General features: G+C 48.7%; 1 protein-coding gene across 11 annotated transcripts in view; it reads right to left on the reverse strand.

The window, feature by feature from the left end:
- The window catches only part of FARS2 (phenylalanyl-tRNA synthetase 2, mitochondrial), a 302,144-nt gene that overhangs the window by 218,014 nt on the left and 67,391 nt on the right, over positions 1 to 16,739 (reverse strand). For all 11 annotated transcript variants that reach the window (XM_069562904.1, XM_069562905.1, XM_069562902.1 and 8 more), the window contains one exon: positions 6,901 to 7,060. In XM_069562904.1, coding sequence (XP_069419005.1) covers positions 6,901 to 7,060 — 160 coding nt within the window. The remainder of the gene's footprint in view (positions 1 to 6,900; positions 7,061 to 16,739) is intronic.

The following is a 16,739-nucleotide window of genomic DNA, read 5'->3' on the forward strand; positions in this document are numbered from 1 at the left end:
AGACAGACACGACTCGCCCACAGCTAGGTCCCAGGATGGGCAGTGGGGAGTGCCTCTCACGGACAATGCCGAGCCTGCTGGGCTCTGACACAGAGATGCGACTGGTCCACAGCAACGCATCCGGTCAGCAGCAGGGGATCACAGTCCACCTCTCCTTCAAATGCGTTCGTCTAAACTGTCTAGTTTAGCTGGGGGGCCCGTGCTTCCTACAGGGAAATGTCAGCCTTCAGCAGGGAGACAGGCTGGAAGCCTGGAAGGACAGAAAGTGAGACCAAAATGTGAGGAATCCTCCGCCCTACCTGAGCTGCTCTTAAAGAAACCATCTGCTACAGACGGCACAAGATGGAGGGAAACAATTTAGCAAAGTTAAAAAAATGTCAGTGAATTCCATGAGCATAAAAGCTGTCTGCAGGTTATTTTCTCTCTTTCCAATTCTAAACGGATAACCTCTCTTATAACAGCCTTAGGACGCTGGTGCAATTGAAATGTTAGCAGAAAATAATCAACTGCTTTGGCGAGTGGGGGAAAAAAACAACAACCCTGAAACTAAAGCAGCTGTAATAACAACAAACTGCCACAAGGAAATAGTATGTTGTAATTTTTAATTTTGTTTTTCAAGAACAAAGGAACACAACACTAATAATTTAAAACGGTAAAAAAAAAACTTGGACCATAAAAATAAATTAAAAAAGAGTTGTTGAATAATTGTGAGGCCTGCCCAGGCAGCTCCTGATCATCAGCTGATTAAAGAAGGGCTGAATCTGAAGTTTCTGAGTGCTCTTTGGTGCCTGAAATGCACCTGAAGATGCTGTCGTGGGCAGGGCTCTAACCAGAGCAGCTACAGGGGAGTCAGAGCTACAGAGTCATGGGCAACACCCAGGAGGAGGCCCCCCTTTTTTTTTTTTAACATCATGGCTTTGGGAAACATCAGTGTCAGAAATAATACTGAAATGACTTCTTTCTCCCCTTTCAAAAGAGCTAACATCTTAACACAGGCTCGGAAGTAAAAATTAGGGGACTCAAAGCAAAAGAGTCAATCGCTCAGTCGTGTCTGACTCCTTGCGACCCCGTGGACTGTAGCTCACGGGCTCCTCTGTCCGTGGGATTTCCCAAGCAAGAATGCTGGACTGGGTAGCTATTCCCTTCTCCAGGGGATCCTCCCAACCCAGGGATGAAACGTGGACTTTCTGCACTGCAAGCAGATTCTTGGCCATCTGAGCCTCCAGGAAAGCACAAGGAGGCTCAAGCCGGGCCTCAGGCTACCCTGGAGCCGTGTGACTACTTGGTTCTCCATCGCTACGTGTCTGGACTCCCGAACCTTAAGACTGTAGATGACAGTCACACCTATGTCACAGATGCAGGTCAGAACAAAGAAACTCCGTGTGAGAGCTTAGTGCAGCATCGGACACTGTTAACTACTATCTCTCCCTGTCGTCATCACTACTACGGCTATTATCACTCTAAACCAGGGGCACCAACCTCCAGGTGAGGATCGGTACTTCCCGTCAGATGAGTGGCAGCATTAGATTAGAAATAAAGCGCACAAGAGATGTGATGCGCTTGAATCATCCCCAAACCACCCCCCGCCCCTGCCTAGTCTGTGGAAAAACTGTCTTCCACAAAACCCGTCCCCAGTACCAAAAAGGCTGGGGACCGCCGCTCTAAAAGACGTCCAGATGGCTTGTACCCAGAAGGTTTACTGAGACATTTCTCAGCAACTAGCAACCCTACCCCAAATAAAACAACTAAATGACCCCCTGAAACGCGTCAAGTCAGAGCGTGGCACGTCCCTTCAGCCAGGTCCCAGGGAGCTGCAAACACACCCCCCTGAGCGCCGTGAGGGCACACAGCCTGCCCCCTGTAACACAGCCCCTCACTCTTCAAGTTCACAGCATCAGCCTGGCGGGGCAAAGATGCACCAGGCTGGGCGAGGCTGGGCAGATGAGGCGTACGGGAGGATTTTGGAGGTGTTCAGCAACTGTGTGAATGGGGTTAAGGATGATCGCAGGGCTGGAAGGAAAGAAAAAATAAACGGCTTTTTCACAGACCAACTTCAGTGCCAAGGACAAGACGCGCTCTCTGAGCAGGTGGATACTTTATTGCCACTCTACTACTTTGCTGACTCTGGTCTCATGAACAAAAACGTGAGTGTGAAGATTTATGAAACAGTAAGTCCGATCTGTCTTAAATCTAAAACCTAAAAGTCTAAGCCGGTAGCATTTTAAAAATAAATGTTTGCCTGAAATAGAGATGCTATAACTTCATTGCTGTTTCAAAACTTGAGATTCTTAATTCTTGGCCATGGGAATAAGAGGTGTATGAGAAAACTCATATACTGCGGGAATGGTCTTTTATAAAGAAAACAGCTACCTGGACACTTTCACCTCAACGCTCAGTTTTGAAAGCTATTCACATAGAAATGTAAAGAATAATGAGACAAAGGAAAGTTCAAGCGTACGTTCAGAGGAATGCATATCCTCAGGACCCCTGGGAACATCTTTATAACATATACAAGGTCTGGCAATGTGCATGCTTGTTTAATTACCTGCTGGAGCCCAGAAAGACTTTTAGGGCACCATCAATGCCAGTCTGAACTTCTGTGCTGTTGTCTGGCATAAGTTTACATCTCATCTTACTAGGCAAAACAAAGACAGGCCAACGTAACTATTGTTCTTTGATTTTGATTGCCTTAATTTTCCTGCCCTTCCTTATTCCTTTTTTACATATTTACACATGCATTTAATATCTCTTTAAAGGGCCCTTGTTCACATATGTTATCTCACTTTATTCTCATGGGAAACAGTACTATTGATTATCTTGGGCTTTAAAAATACTAAGACCTAAAGCACTAAATGACTAGTTCAAGATTTCAGAGCAAGAGGAGCAAAGAGAACTTAAGTGTAATTTTTCTGGTTCCATGCGGCCATCTCCACGTGGCCGCATTTTTCTTCTTTCCAGTCCTTCACGTGGTCCAGCTCGATGCTCGCTCTCAGTGACTAAGGCAGCTCAGACGTCCCCCACTCGGAGCTCTCCTGGCTGGACTCCGGAGGAGCCGCCTTTCCTACGCGCTTCCTTGGCACTCAGGCCTCCCCAGGAGGGGACTTCACACTCCCAGCTGCACAGACTGGGACTGTGTCTCATGCACCCAGTAGGGGGACGCCTGCAGCACGGTGGAAATCCAGCAGAGTGAAACCCCCCGAGGGAGCTCAGAGGAGCGCAGAAGAGGCCGCGCCCCGGAGTTCAGCACAGACTCCAGGAGGGTTCCTGGCTGGAGGACACTGGAGGTGAAATCAGAGGATAAGTGAGAATTACCCAGGTGGAGGGGCCAGGAGAGTAAGCAAGAGGAGGGGGGCAAAAGGAATGAAAAATTACAAAGAAGTATCAGAAACACAAATGCTAGCTGTTAGAGAAAGGAAGCCATCTGCTAGTTCAGAACCCCTCAGTCATCCGCGTAACTGCAAGGCAGCTTCCTAACCTCACAAGGGGTTTCCTTGGTGGCTCGGTGGTCAAGAATCCGAATTCATCTGCTAAGTACAGGAGACACAGGTCCAATCCCTGGGCTGGATTGAGAAGATCCCCTGGAAAAGGAAATGGCAACCCACTCCAGTATTCTTGCCTGGAGAATCCCATGGACAGAGAGCCTGGTGGGGGCCCATGGGGTCAGAAAAAGAGTTGGACATGACTTAGCAACTAACAGCAACAACAAATCTCACAAATGAGGGATCGTGTGACGACAGAAACATGTAGCAGGATATAAATGAGGAGGGCTTAAAACCAATTTTCTTCATAGGTTGAGAACAGAAAAATCGAGATGATCCTGAACATTTTTGTAAAGCGACTTGAGACAGACTACTATCTCCCTAAAATGTTAGAACGGTTGCTATTCAGTAGCTCAGTCGTGTCCGACTCTTTGCGACCCCACGCACTGCATTTAGCATGCCAGGCCTCCCTGTCCTCCACCATCTCCCGGAGCGTGCTCCAACTCATGTCCATTGAGCCAGTGATGCCATCCAACCATCTCATCCTCTGTCCTCCCCTTCTCCTCCCGCCTTCAGTCTTTCCCAGAATCAGGGTCTTTTCCAGTGAGTCAGTTCTTTGCATCAGCAACCAAAGTATCACGACTTCACATCAGTCGTTCCAATTCAGGGCTGATTTCCATTAGGATGGACTGCTTGCATCTCCTTGTATTCAAGGAGATGTTAGAATTCCTTTACCATTACTTGCCTCGAAAATGCCCTGAACAGCACAATCCATCTCCCTGTATTATTCCAGTGTTAACTGGATTACATTACTGCTAAAAATATCACAATTCCTATCTTTTATCATGAAAGTGAAGAGAAGCTGGCTATAAAAAGATTTTTGCATCAGCAATCTCCATCTCAAACCTGCCTCACAATTACATTATACCATTTTAACACGAAGTATTCCAAACAAAGAGACAGAAAGAGAAAACGGCAAACATCTACACACTCGCTATTCAGTTTTATCAAATCATCACATTTTGTCACATTTAACTTCATTTCCTTTTTGTTTTAGCAGAACCCTATGAACACACTTGAAAGCCTGGTTTGGACCTTCTCCGTAATACCACTCTCTGCCTCCGAGAAAAAGACACTAGCATGAAATTGATGTACTTTTAAAAATATATATATGTCTATAAACAATATATGGGGTTATTAGTGGGTTCTTAAATAGTACATGAACAGTCAAGACATTTGAAGAAACCTTAGCTTAATAAATCTTAATCAGACTCTTTTTAACTGCATATTTGAGCTCACACAGAAGTAGGAAAGGCTAGAGGTAGGGAAAGTGAGGCGCACAGGAGGAGCGAGCGAGTGAGCAAGCAGCCAAGCTTCCCAGGGGGACAGCGCTGCACATGGCTGGTAAGGCCCAGGCTGTGTGCTGTAGACCATGCTTATATCTGGCTGTTGGGTTTTCATCTTTCTCACATATGCAGAGCGACTCAGGGCGGCTCAGGTAGCTTTCACTGCTTCTCCTGATTACTCATCACACTGAGCATCTCTTCACATGTTCAGGAGTCATTCTGCTAATAACCACGTCACCTGTTGCCTTCAGGATCACCCGCTTCTCTCACAGGTTGCTTTTCCCTTGTTCCTTTGGAAGAGTTACTTATGTAACCGAATGTTTATTTGACAAATCACTCCTGTCCTATTGGACTGGCTAAACTTTCAGCACTGGCCGCCTCGGAGCTCAAGCAGTTTTCATGTGCTACTGGACAGCTTAGCGGCTCCAGAGAAAGTGAAAATTCACCTCAAATGATCCAGCCATTGTACTCCTGGGCACTTAACAAAAAGAAATGAAGGCATTAGTCCAGACAAAGACGTGTTCGTGAATATGCACGGATTTACCTGTAACAGCAAAAGAACTGGAGACAACCCCAGTGTCTCTCAGTGGAAGGACAGGCAACGGCAGGATGGAACACTGCTCACCAGAAAACAAGGCACGAGCTACTGACGTTACGCTACAACACGGATCAATCCGCAAATAATCGCACTACGCGAGACATGCCGGCAGGGGGGTGGGGAGAACATACATCACAGGACTCACCCACGTAACCTGGAAGCAGCAAACGAACTGGCAGTGACAGGAAGCAGATCCTAGTTGCCCGGGGTGAGGAGATACAGGAAACGCACGAAGGCGAGTCCACCAGGCATCAGAGGAGACCTGGGGGGGTGACGGACCCACTGACTAGCTTGATGCTACTAGTGGTTTCACGGGTGTACACAAATGTCGAGATATAAAACTGTGTAAATATCTTGTTTATTGCATACAAACTTAGCTGATATACACTCTAGATATATACATCCAGTTCACTTCTTGTCGATCACACTTCAATAAAGAACTTGTTCTTTTAAGAAGCTCACAAGAGTACGAGAATAAAAGAGGATCCTAACCACGCAGGGCTTCTGGTGTCTAAACATTTTTAAAATGCAGATCCCAGGGGTTTCCCTGGTGGCTCAGTAGTAAAGAGCCCGCCTGCCTCTGTGGGACACATGGGTTTGATCCCTGATCTGGGAAGACGCCACCTGTCAAGGGAGCAGCTGAGCCCATGAGCCGCAACTCCTGAGCCCCCGGGCTGCAGCTAACTGCCGAGCGCCTGAGCCCCAGAGCCTGTGCTCCACAACCGGAGAAGGCACGGCAATGGAAGCCAGCCCGCACAGGGCAGCAGAGGGGCCGCCGCTCACCGCAACGGGAGAAAGCCTGCACAGCACAAAGGCCCGCAGAGCCGGCAGTCATTAATTAACGAACAAAATCTTTAAAAAATTTAGGTCATAATTAAGAACAATCTCCCCTTTTCTTTATGTCTTTATACAAACAGACAAAAATACTATCTCAACTAAATCAGAAAGAGTTGGAGGGGAAAGGGAAATGTTAAAATTTCTCAGAGAAAGCATGAAGATCAAGTGATTAAAGTGAGAATCCACACCTTAAAAGCACTGTCTCCCTCCAGGAAGCCGTTGGTAGTTTGCTGCTGACAGTGGTGATCAGTATGTCAGAGTGTAAAATCTTCCGCTGGGCTAGCTCACACAGTTAAGAATCCTGCCCCATCGATCAGGGCTGACCAGTGATACTATATTAATATTCCGACATTAATCAGCCTGCTCACTTCCTCTCCATTGATGAGACTGATCTCAATTCATTACCATTCTTATCAAAACCTGTAATCATTTTTCTTTCTCCAGCTAATTCCATTTTCATATCCTCCTGCTCCTCGCATGGAATGAACCAGGAAATCCATAAGCTCTATCTCACAAAGGACTGAAACCATTAACTACAACTTAGCCCAAAAACTCTAGACACAAGTAGGCTTAATGATTTCAGGAAGATGACAACTCTCGAATATTTAAGCCCCCAAAGACAAAGGTATTTAGTACCTACCGTCTCCAAAGATATGTGTCATAAGCTGGGTAAGTGTTTGCTTGAGGTCAAACTCGACCAGCTTCGTGGCCTCCAGCGTGTGTGTCTCTTGCTTATGGGTAGAGCGGGAACTCTGTTCAAAAAGCTGCAGGTTTTCTCCATCTTTTATGCCAGCAAATAACTGTAAACCAAGAGGAATAATGCAAGTAAATAAAAACAGTATCTTCACCAGTCCACATCAAAAACCACAATGTGGAAACGAAACTCAGCAAGTCTTATCATCAGTGAACACACTGAAATTGACATTCACTCGGTATCAGCGTTGATCAAGGCCCTGTGCCACACGTAATGGACAGTCTTTAGGGAATTAAAGACACCGTTCTGATCGTGCTGATCACCTCTTTTCCTTTTGCACCAACTTATTCACACGCCATTTCCTTACAAGATACATGACCCTCCGGGCTACTGGAAATACCAGTGAACCGGGTTTGCACTGTCCTTACAACGTGACCTGAGACCAGGGGAGGAAGGACAGTCTAGGCATGAAGTCCTGTGAAACCTCTGAGGCTGGATGCGCCCCGGACTTGTTGCCCTGTGACCCCAAAGGCCAGGACAAGGCTGGAAATGTGTTTCTGCCATTTACTGTCCAATAAGCTATAAAAAATTCGGGTTTCCCTGGTAGCTCAGCTGGTAAAGAATCTGCCTGCAATTTGGGAGACCTGGGTTCAATCCCTGGGTTGGGAAGATCCCCTGGAGAAGGGAACAGCTACCCACTCCAGTATTCTGGCCGGGAGAATTCCATGGACATGTACAGTGCATGGGGTCGCAAAGAATCGGACACGACTGAGAGACTTTCACTTTCAAACTCCAAAAAGTGATGCAGGAGCTAAGCTTCAGGGAGTGGTTCAAAAAGTGGGGATGAAAAGAGACTTTATGATAATTAAATAAAATAATGCAGAAGCACAGAATCCCTGGCACATTGCAGTGACTAAATACACTGTCTTCACAATCACCAATCACTAATCACAGCTGTCACCAGTCCGAAGCTGCTTAGCCACTGTATAAAATGCTCCCGTCTTTAACAACAAAGCAGGTCTTCGCCCGGGAGGGAGACGGATTCAAGACGGAGGCAACCGAGCGCAAGCTGAGGAGGGGAGGGAAGACGGGGCTAGCGAGGGCTGGGAGACCTAAAACCAGCGCCCGAAGGGGCGAGTGTTCCAGTCCGAAGAGTGTCCTGGCAGATCTGATCGGAGACCACGGAAAGGCGGTTCAAATGCGCGCTCAATTTGAAACCACAGTTTTCGAAAAGCATGGTTACAATGGCAGAGAAAGGGGCAAAAGATGGTAAAAGATATTTTCTGGGCCATTAGGTAAGGAGGCGTAAAAGAAACGAAAGAGAAAGCCTAGTGCTTCACAAAATAAAACAAACCTTAAAAATGAGAGGCTTCATAAAACCATTCCCCACCTCCCTCTAAAACAAAAAAATCCCACTAAAGAGTCCGCACTTTGCTACACTAACAGAAGAGGGCACCAGAGAGCTGCAAAACCTTCTATACAACCAAAAATCCACAGAAAGAAACAGAAATACTTCTACAGAACGATAGAAAATTACCACGAAAGAGTCTTTAAAAACCATTCAGAACAGCTCAGCTGATGACCCTCTTCCCCAATAAAAGAAATCCAAGAAGCGGAAGAAAAGTGGAAGATGATACTTGACATTAAATGTGCTCAAGCAAGCGTTTGGGGATATAAATAATTGCTTGACGTTCAGAACAAACATGAACAAAAACCAGAGAACTGTGAACTCAAGAAAGAAACAGAAGGGAAAGAAAATCATCTCAGAACTGAACTCTAAATCACAAGATGCACAAGGACTGATTCAGTGAAGACTTAACGAGAAGACCTGACGAGAAACAAGGGAATAACCAAGAAAATGACAAAGAGACAAAGAATCCGGGAGAAGGTAGCAGAAATGGAAGACAGGCAAAGAAGAAATAACACGCATGTAACTGGAGTCGGCAGAGAGGGAAAACGTAACAGGGAAGCAGAATACACGTGAACCAGGTGGAGAAGGACACGGCACCCACTCCAGCGCTCTTGCCTGGAGAATCCCAGGGACGGGGAGCCGGGCGGGCTGCCGTCTATGGGGTCGCACAGAGTCGGACACGACTGGAGCGACTCAGCAGCAGCAGCAGCAGCAGCAGGTAAGACAGTACCTGAAGGACCAAATGAAAGACGCGTCCCAGCAGAAGCATTAGACCTCAGCGATGAAAGAATCCTCAAGGTCTCCAGGCAAAAAGATCAAACGTCTTAGAAAGGCAAAGCCACCCACCTCACATCAGACTTCCAAAACAGCATACAAACAAGGAATGGTGAAGCCACATATTCAAACAACTCAATTAAAAAAAAAAATACACGGACCAAGAATTTTACACTCAGCAACGCTGGGCTTTCAGTACCAGATCCATAGTAAGAGCTTTAAACATACGAAAGCATAGGGAATTTCTCACTAATGAACTCTTTTTTCTATATGTCACGACAAAATAGAAATAGTATAACCCACAAGTGGAAGAAGAGAGAGTGGCAGTGGAATAAACTCACTGGTTTAATGGCCGAAAACTCCACAGAAAAATGGGAGAAATGCATGAACAGAAAATTCACCGAAAAAAAAAAGAAAACGACCCTTAAACCTGTGAAAAGGTGTTCAGACAGAGAAGTGCAAACTAAAACAACAATGACACTTTGTTTTTCAGCTACTGCATTGGTGGAGATTAAAGAGCAAGACAACACTCTTTTGGTGAGGCCTGGGAAAAGAAGAACTCTCACACACTGCGGATGGAAGTGAAAACTGGCGGACCATCCTGGAGGTAAATTGGGCAGTACCCAGCCAAACTACGTTTGTATTCCTCTCCTGACCTAATTCTTCTACTTCTGGCTATCTACCCTGAATACACCTCCAGAATTAATATATACCTAACAAGGTCTTCACCGTAGCATTACTTAAAATTACAAAGCACTGAAAAACAAAGAAATGTCCACACACAAAAAGAGAGAAGGTGAATAAACTATGGACTATGCATACAGTACTCCAATACTCTGGCCACCTGATGTGAAGAACTGACTCGCTGGAAAAAGACCCTGATGCTGGGAGGGATCGGGGCAGGAGGAGAAGGGGACGACCGAGCGTGAGATGGTTGGATGGCATCCCCGACGCAATGCGCATGAGTTTGAGTAAACTCCGGGAGTTGGTGATGGACAGGAAGGCCTGGCGTGTTGCAGTCCATGGGGTCTCAAATAGTCGGACATGACCGAGCGACTGAACTGACTGATCCATACAGTGGAGTACTTAAAAGACATACTATTAATTAAAATATGAGGATGACCACTCTGAAATGATATGTGGTCTATCATCAAATTCCACCCCTACTAGAACTATCAAGCCCCACTATGTGGAAAAAGCAATTTTACTATGGTACTTTTCATGCAAGAAAGAAGAGAAAATACTACAATATACGTGAATCTGAGAATTCCCTGGCAGTCCAGTTGTTAGGACTCTGCGCTTTCACTGCTGAGGGTCCAGGTTTGATCCCTGATTGGGGAACTAAGATCGCACAAGCCGCTTGGTGTGGCCAAAGAATATTTAAATAAATATATTCTATGTAAGTGACTATATATAATATCTATATAATGAACCTGTTCATTCGCATAAAACAAAAATAAACAAACACCCCTGGAATGATGAAACAGAAATGAGACTGGCTGCCTACTAGAAAGCCGAATGGAACAGACTGCAGGGTGAAAGGAACCGCGAAAGGCGGAGCCAAGAGGAGGTGGCGGGAAGGGGGCGGAGACAGGAGGGGCCCTTCTTTAAGGAAGATTGTTTATACAGTTCTGACTTTTGGAATCACATTAATATTTTACAACTTTTAAAAAACTACTATCTACAGTGTCTGGAACATATAGGCAGAACAAAGAAAATAACTCATACAATAAAGACTGAAGTTTGGAAAATTCTGAAAGAAGCAAAAGCAGTAATTCATGATACCATCCACATAGCACAGCACAGGAGAAAAAAAAACCACATGTCAACAAGTCAGCGCTTTCACGTTTAGAGGAGCTGGAACATTGGTGCTGGAAGGGGCACGAGAGAGCCGCCGAGCCAACCGCCAGCCAGGGGGCGGACTCGGGAGAGGTGGAGACCCAGCGAAGCTGAGACCACTCAGCCGAGCGGTCACCACGCAGGGACGAAACCCTTGATTCCAGGGAGCTTGAAGTGGCTGCCTTCCACTCGGCCTTCTGTTTGAGAGACATCCGCCGGCCATGAAACTAAATTAGATTCCCATTAACTGCACACGACAGGCTGTGCCATTTGTTTTTCCACTAGGATTTCCTCTATTCCTCTGACATTTTCTCAAGTGTCCTTTCAGAAGCCTCAGTGACCCAGAATACAAATTCCACCCCTACTAGAACTGCTTGCAGAAGCCAGGGCAGGTAGTTCACGAATGAGAAAAGAGTAGGTGCCAGAAATTAATTCTAATCAGGTTTAAGAATAAAAATGGATTGCAAAAGCCAATTAAACTTGAAATTTAGAAAGCCAAAGGATTTTTGCAAAGCGGCCCAGACTTTAAACATACATTTAAAACACAAATAAAAAGGCAAATGGTCAGAAGAATAACATACATCTATGCAAAATCCAATGGGCAGCCAAGGATAAACGGGGCTTGAATGACAGCAAAATTCCAGGCAGTTATTTAAGGCTGCTCTGTGGCTCCCAAGGCAGCCATTTTTCTGTTCAACCATTTAAAATTATGCATTGATCACTGGTTTAATCCATACAGTCCACACTACATACTAATGAAACATCCCCCCGCCCCCGCCCTGCCCCTCTGAATTCCTGGGCAGATGTAAGGACCCTGTAACTGACTTGGCTGCTGCAGCAGTGCGGACCGCTCTTGGCTAACAGTTACTGCTCATTTACTAATTTGCTACCTTACTGCAGGCTTACCTTACTACTTGAGGGGTTCATTCAATTCTCACAACCCTGTTCTTTCCCCTATTTCTTAGATAAGAAACTTGAGACTTTGAGAAGTTAACAGGCCACTGGTGCACAGCAAGTGATGAAGCGTGAATGGAAATCAAACTCTGGCCCCTGATCCCTTCTTCTGGGCTCCCCTCTTATTCCCCTGACAGCATACACACGATCGTCAACTTGGCTTGTGGTCAGAGGGCCTCCAGTCAGACGGATGGGATGAAGGAGTGGACAGAAGGCTTGAGCAGAGAGGAGCAGTGGTGCTTCACACGGTGACTCAGCGGTGGGCACCTTCCATGAAACAGTTGACGGTTTATCCCAACTAAATCATTATTGTTGCACAAGGGCCAATCGATCCCTCAAAGAAGGAAAATTGAAAGTTTGCTTTTTGAGTATCTTCCAGTGTGCATGAGCTTCAGGGTGCCGGGCTATTTGAGGAGGCCCGCTCTGGAACCGCGCGTGAGCTATAGCGATGCTGCCCCAGTAACAGGGAGGCGTTGGGTGGTGGAGGCCACGTGGAGGTCGAGGGCACCACCGGGCACAGGGAGGCTGGTGAGCCTGTGGCTCCTATCACAACACCAGTGCTTGACACGGGGTATTTCAGCCTGCCCTCCTCATCCAAGGAAGGGAGAAAAGCAAAGGAAAAAGCGGGAGAAACGAGGAAAAGAAACGCTTAGAGAACTTAGACAAAGCAATAACCCTCATGCAGGTGGGAAAGAGAAAGAGACGCTGCTCAAACCCAGAGGCGGCCAGAAGCCCTCCGGGAGGAAGAGACGTGGGTTAGTCACGCTGCTCATTGCACAAAACTCTGAAGGATGAGGACAAAGCACAGAAGAACCAAAATAACGCCCATGTGGCGGGGGCTCTGAACACACAAGGGCCCTCAAGGAACCCAAGGAGGACGCGCTAGGCACGTGGGATGCCCAAGGGCCCACGCTCACTGCATCTCAGCTGGACCGTGGTGCCGAGGAAACCACCCCACCTCTCCCGCTGCGGTACCCGAGCCCAGGGAACAGGCTGGGGGCTGGCCCCGTGCCGCAGAGAGGAAAGAATCGGGCTCTTCAGGCCCACCTTGAATTAAAAACTGAAAAATGAGACGCACACCCTCTCCTGATGGCTGCAGGTGCCACTAATGCCTCACAGTGACACTGTCCTCACCGTTCTCACCTGGAAACCGCCCCCTACCACGACGGCACAGGGACCTTTGACCTCTGCCTGGCTCTCTCTGCTCAGTAAGCGTGGTCCATTCTCTTTACACAACAGCCTGCAAAACCAACAAGACGCCCTCCACCCCGTCTCCTGCTGCGACTGCCCTTCTCTTTGCAGTTAGACTGGCCGCGCTTCCATGGTTCTCTTCACGGCCTCCTCTCCTTCCTTCTGGTCGTTAAGTATTTCTACTCCGCAGGCCTCTTTCCAGCTTGTACCCGTCTTGCTCTGCAGACTCTGCCTGAGATGGGCGCAGCCAAGCCACCACCCGTGATGGAGCCTGCGTCTGCGTCTCCACCCCCAACACACAGACACGCCTGCCTGCTGGACACGTGCGCCGGGAGAACTTCCACCCAAGGGTGTCCCAAGTCCACTAGCTCTCCGGACCCCACCCCAAACACCTCTCCTTCTGTGACCCCTGACTCTGGGAATGGTCCCAAGGCGGCAGCCCAGGCTTCCTTTCTAGCTGTTTCCCCTTTTCCTTCACTTCCCCTCATGCAGCCACCAAACCGAGTAAAGCCCGCATTGCCCCTGGAGCCTCCCCTTTCCGATCTGCTGTCTCTGCTGTTTGGGGGGCTTTGAGCCGCCTTGGTTCTTGGATGATTATAAATAATCTAGTCTCCTCAAGACCAGTCTTGCCCTACCCTGCTCCATTTCCACCAGCTATTTGGCAGATTTTTCTAAACTGCTAAACCGATGACACCCCTTTTTTTTTTTTGCATTGGCTGTTTCTTTTTTAAATTTATTTTTAACTGGAGGAAAATTGCTTCACGATATTGTGCTGGTTTCTGCCAGACATCAGGGTGAATCAGCCGTAGGCATCCATGTGTCCCCTCCCTCTTGAGTCTCCCCCCACCTCCCAGCCCATCCCACCCCTCTAGGTTGTCACGGAGCACAGCATGGGCTCTCCCTCTTACACGTGGTGTGTATATGTCTCCATGCTGCTCTCTCAATTCGTCCCGGCCTCTCCTTCCCCCAGGGTCCACGGGTCTGTTCTGTGTCTGCGGATGCCATCCCTCGTATGCTTAAAAACTAAAGACTCCTCACTCTTTTTAAACTAATGCTCAAACTCCAAAAAGCTACATGGAAGGCCCTCCACCAATAGCTCACAGCTCTCTGTCCATCTCCCCTCCCCACTGCTCCCCTGGGCCCAGGCTGCTCCAGGACTCATCGCAGCCCGGGTCCTCCGGCCTTCCCGTCTACTGCTGGCGCTCCCTGGAGCTCTGCGCCTACCCCTCCTGGAGAGCGCCAAGCTCCTCTCTAAGATGCTACGGAAGCCTTCGCTGACTACTCAGGGATACAGGTTTCCTTCTGTGCCGTGGCCACGCCTGTCTCCCGGGGCTGGCCAGATGGTGTGGACCATCCAATTTACCTGCCTCTCTCACGAAGCTACACGAAGGCCAGGACCTTACAACAATCCTGTTTAGGAGGGGCTTCACATGGCATCTGATCTATGCCCAGTTTGGCTCAACCCAAACCTGTCACGGACCAGAACAGCTCTGAGCCCCAGGCACAGGCCATTCATCTGGAGAGAGACAGATAAAGCCGGGATTCTGATGAATACAGTCTCCTCTACCTGGCAGCCCCGCTGCTTATTAATTCTTGGCTCACGGATGGAAGAATATGTAAGAATCACTTCTAAAAATAAGCACGTTCACGTTTTGCCATAGGGACTCCCAAGCCTTCCTGTCCCCTGAATGCAGCAGGAAAAATTCAATTACGCTATTCAAATCCAACTTAAGCATCTCAGCAAATATTAAGTATTCAAATCACTGTGGAGGGAGGATTGGGATGTCTTAGTGAGGGAAACAGACAGACGTATTAAAGGGATAGCAGGCTCATCCAAGTGGATTTCGGCTGCTAATTTCCACAGTTTTTAATTTCTTTAAACAACTGGGCCCTGAGCGAGCTCTTCATTATTTGGGAAACTTGTGAGGAAAGGGCCTTGTCGAGCACAGCTCCGTCCTGGGGTTTCTGTGGGAAGTCCGTTCCTGCTCTAGCTAATTGATATTGAATCGGGTTTGTCATGCCCCGGATTTCTGGCGACACACCACAGGCCGATTAATCGAGATGCGGAGCTGAGCGCAGGGGAGGGGAAGCGGTGAGGCTGGGCCCCAGGGAGGGCACGCTGCCCCTTCCCCAGCTGCCTGGCGCCTTCTCCCGGCCGCCAGGCTGGTGCCAGGGCAGTAACAGGAACAGAGGCGGAGCCGTCAACGTCTGCAGCGAAAGAGGCTACAAAAACACCTTGGAGGTGGAGAAGCTAATTCCACCAGGCAGGGGGACCCAGCACTGGTTGCCGGGTGCCATGAGGACGAGAAGCTACAGCTCCAGGTGGCTTCCGCCCAAGCTTTCCCGGGAGCCCCCACCCTAGAGCTCCACAGCAAACGCAGACAGGTCCACCCTGGACGACGCGGTCTTTCCGAACGTCCCCACTCCAGCCTCCATGAGCGACGATTCAGGCTGCACCTATCCGAGAGGTGGTTCTGTTCCTGGCGTACGCGTGTTCCCCAGACGCCAGCATCAGGAAGAGCCTGCGGAGGGCGCGTCCTTCACCTCCCTGGAGGCATGCCCCTGGCCCGCGGGCGGCTGGCCCCGCAGAAGCGTGCTGAGCGCCATCAGCGAGCGGCCCGCCTCCTGGGGCTTCATCGTCAAAGGACCGTGGACGCGGACACGGCTGGAGGAGGGCATGTGTCGGCGCTTTCCTCTCGGGCTCTCCTAGGGGCCCCAGTGCCAGAAGCCTGTGTGTGCTCAGTCACGTCCGACTCCGGGCGACCCAGTGGGCTGCAGCCCGCCAGGCTCCTCTGTGCATGGGATTCTCCAGGCCGGAACGGGGCGTGGGGCGCCATTTCCTTAGGAAGACTTACATGCGTTAATATTCTCCAAGCTCTGGGCTGTACAGAGAACACATCGGGCACTTCGAAATGTCAAAGCAGGCAAGTTACCTACACACTAAATGAGAACTTCGATGTCTGGATGCGTTGAGGCAAAAAACAATGATAACAACAACAAAAAACACCCCAACCCGGCATGAACCTGTTCTCAAGACAACCATCATGTACCAGAGGAGAAAACTTCGCCCACTATCGGGCCGCGAACATGGTGCTCTCCCTCACTGTCTTCCCCAGCCGGTGACAGATGATGCAGGGAAGGAGACGGCGCTTCCCTCTTCAGGCGGCTAGACAGCACGTTGGTGACGTCAGCAGCGGGTGAGACGCAACAGGACCAAGCAAGGCTCCGTCTAAATCCTACTGCCTCCCCTCAAGGAAGGCGACATAAGACATGACTAATGAGTCCACAGAAAAGACGGCAGTGGCTTAAAAAAAGAAAGTACATCAGACCTAAAAAGCAGGTCCCACGAGATTACTGATTCATGCTGATGATACACCGGTAGACGAACGCTTAGCCAGCATCTCTGTTTAAGACAATTATGGGGGCGGGGGCAGGTATCTGCTGAGCACAGCAGACTCGGGCACCAGCCAGGCTCTCCAGCCACACTCAGGAGCGGTCTTGTGTCCACGAAGGACAGTAAAGCAAACTGAGGCTCAGAGTGGCCCAAGAGCTCGTCTCAGGCCACAGACAGCGAGACGTAGGGTCAGGACTGGACTCCCCCACACTGGTGTCGTTT

Source organism: Ovis canadensis, chromosome 20 (genome assembly GCF_042477335.2).
Source record: "Ovis canadensis isolate MfBH-ARS-UI-01 breed Bighorn chromosome 20, ARS-UI_OviCan_v2, whole genome shotgun sequence".
Taxonomy (NCBI): Eukaryota; Metazoa; Chordata; class Mammalia; order Artiodactyla; family Bovidae; genus Ovis; species Ovis canadensis.